This window comes from Hyperoodon ampullatus (genome assembly GCF_949752795.1).
Source record: "Hyperoodon ampullatus genome assembly, chromosome: 6".
Taxonomy (NCBI): domain Eukaryota; kingdom Metazoa; phylum Chordata; class Mammalia; order Artiodactyla; family Ziphiidae; genus Hyperoodon; species Hyperoodon ampullatus.
In genome coordinates, this window is record NC_136919.1 from 7,118,812 (window position 1) to 7,120,916 (window position 2,105).

General features: G+C 70.1%; 1 protein-coding gene across 1 annotated transcript; it reads left to right on the forward strand.

Annotated features, from left to right (window-relative positions):
• Window positions 1-520: 520 nt before the first annotated feature.
• On the forward strand, window positions 521-1,904 carry IER5L (immediate early response 5 like; the record flags this gene model as incomplete). The annotated part of the gene is made up of 1 exon (XM_079706133.1): window positions 521-1,904. One exon carries the CDS (start codon window positions 521-523, stop codon window positions 1,730-1,732), a length of 1,212 nt encoding a protein of 403 aa, XP_079562259.1. The 3' UTR covers window positions 1,733-1,904.
• Between the last annotated feature and the right edge of the window lie 201 nt (window positions 1,905-2,105).

Sequence of the window (2,105 nt, forward strand, 5' to 3'; positions counted from 1 at the left end):
CGGCCGCGGGCTCCAACGTGGCGGCTGCGAGGCGACCCGTGTCGCAGACAGCGGCCTCGGTGGCTCCGAGTCCCGCGCGGCACCGCGGCCACAGGAGAACATTCGAGGCAGCGGCGGCGTTGGAGGCCTGGGGTCCGTTCGGTATTTGAATAGCACAAAGGAACCGCCTTGGTCTGATTGGCCAGTCTAGTGGCCCTGGGGCGGGTAGCGTCTGTCACTCGGGAGGTTTAGGGCACTTTTATTGGCTCATCCGGTGTGGGGCGGGGCCCGAACGCCCGGCTAAATAGCTGGGGCCGGGGCCGGCCGAGGCTCATTGCTTTGGCGCCGTCTGGGGAGCACGAGCCCGTGGGTGGCGCGCAGCGCATGGTGGCGGCTCCTCTCGGAGCGCAGCCGACCCGCTGACCCGGGCTGCGTTTCCCCTGACCAGCGCGTCCCGGAGGCCGGCTGGAGGCCGAAACAGCAGCAGCATTAGCAGCAGCAGCGGTCGCGGCTGCTCCGCCGCCGCCGTCTCCGCGGGAGCATGGAGTGCGCCCTGGACGCCCAGAGCCTGATCAGCATCTCCCTGCGCAAGATCCACAGCTCCCGGACCCAGCGCGGCGGCATCAAGCTGCACAAGAACCTCCTGGTGTCCTACGTGCTCCGCAACGCGCGCCAGCTCTACCTGAGCGAGCGCTACGCCGAGCTCTACCGGCGCCAGCAGCAGCAGCAACAGCAGCAGCCGCCCCACCACCAGCACCAGCACCTCGCGTACGCAGCGCCGGGCATGCCGGCCAGCGCGGCCGACTTCGGCCCGCTCCAACTTGGCGGCGGCGGGGACGCGGAGGCGCGCGAACCTGTCGCCCGGCACCAGCTGCACCAGCTCCACCAGCTCCACCAGCTGCACCTCCAGCAGCAGCTGCACCAGCACCAGCACCCGGCGCCCAGGGGCTGCGCGGCGGCGGCGGCCGGGGCGCCCGCGGGCGCCGCGGGGGCGCTCTCGGAGCTGCCCGGGTGCGCCGCGCTCCAGCCGCCGCACGGCGCGCCCCACCGCGGGCAGCCCTTGGAGCCGCTGCAGCCGGGTCCTGCGCCGCTGCCGCCGCCCGCGCCCGCCGCGCTCTGCCCGCGGGACCCTCGCGCCTCGGCCGCCTGCTCCGCGCCCTCCGCGCCCCCAGGGGCCGCCCCTCAGGCGGCTACCGCCGCCTCCCCGCCCGCCTCCCCGGCCCCCGCCTCCTCCCCCGGCTTCTACCGGGGCGCGTACCCGGCCCCCTCGGACTTCGGCGTGCACTGCAGCAGCCAGACCACCGTGCTGGACCTGGACACTCACGTGGTGACCACGGTGGAGAACGGCTACTTGCACCAGGACTGCTGCGCCTCCGCCCACTGCCCCTGCTGTGGCCAGGGCGCCCCGGGACCCGGCCTGGCGTCCGCCGCCGGCTGCAAGCGCAAGTATTACCCAGGCCAGGAGGAGGAGGAGGAGGACGACGAGGACGCGGGCGACCTGGGGGCCGAGCCCCCCGGGGGCGTCCCGTTCGCCCCCTGCAAGCGCGCCCGCTTCGAGGACTTCTGCCCGGACTCGTCCCCGGACGCGTCCAACATCTCAAACTTGATCTCCATCTTTGGCTCGGGCTTCTCCGGGTTAGTGAGCCGACAGCCGGACTCCTCTGAGCAGCCGCCGCCGCTCAACGGGCAGCTGTGCGCCAAGCAGGCGCTCGCCAGCCTCGGCGCCTGGACTCGAGCCATTGTCGCCTTCTAGGGACCCCCGAGGGCACGGGGACCCGGGGCCCCGCGGGGCTGGGGCCAGACAAAGACTCGGCCAAGGGGCGAGAGGAGGGAACGAACGGGCGCCCGGCCACTCGGGGCTGAGCTGGGGGCGAGCAGAGGGAGATGGCTGATGTTTTATAAATTGTAAAATAAAAGAAAAAGAAATCTAAGATCTTGGACTTTATTTTTGCAGAGAGAAAAAGCGCCTATTTAAGTATGCTTTGTGTTTTTCCTACTCTTTTTTTTTTTTTTTTTCTTTTTATTGTAGTGATTGCAGTGGTGTTTAGAGAGGAGCCAGCCACGTGAGGGAAGGGCTGCTGCCCGGCGGTGGTGCCGGGCAGCCGGGGGCGAGGCAGGACGCCCGG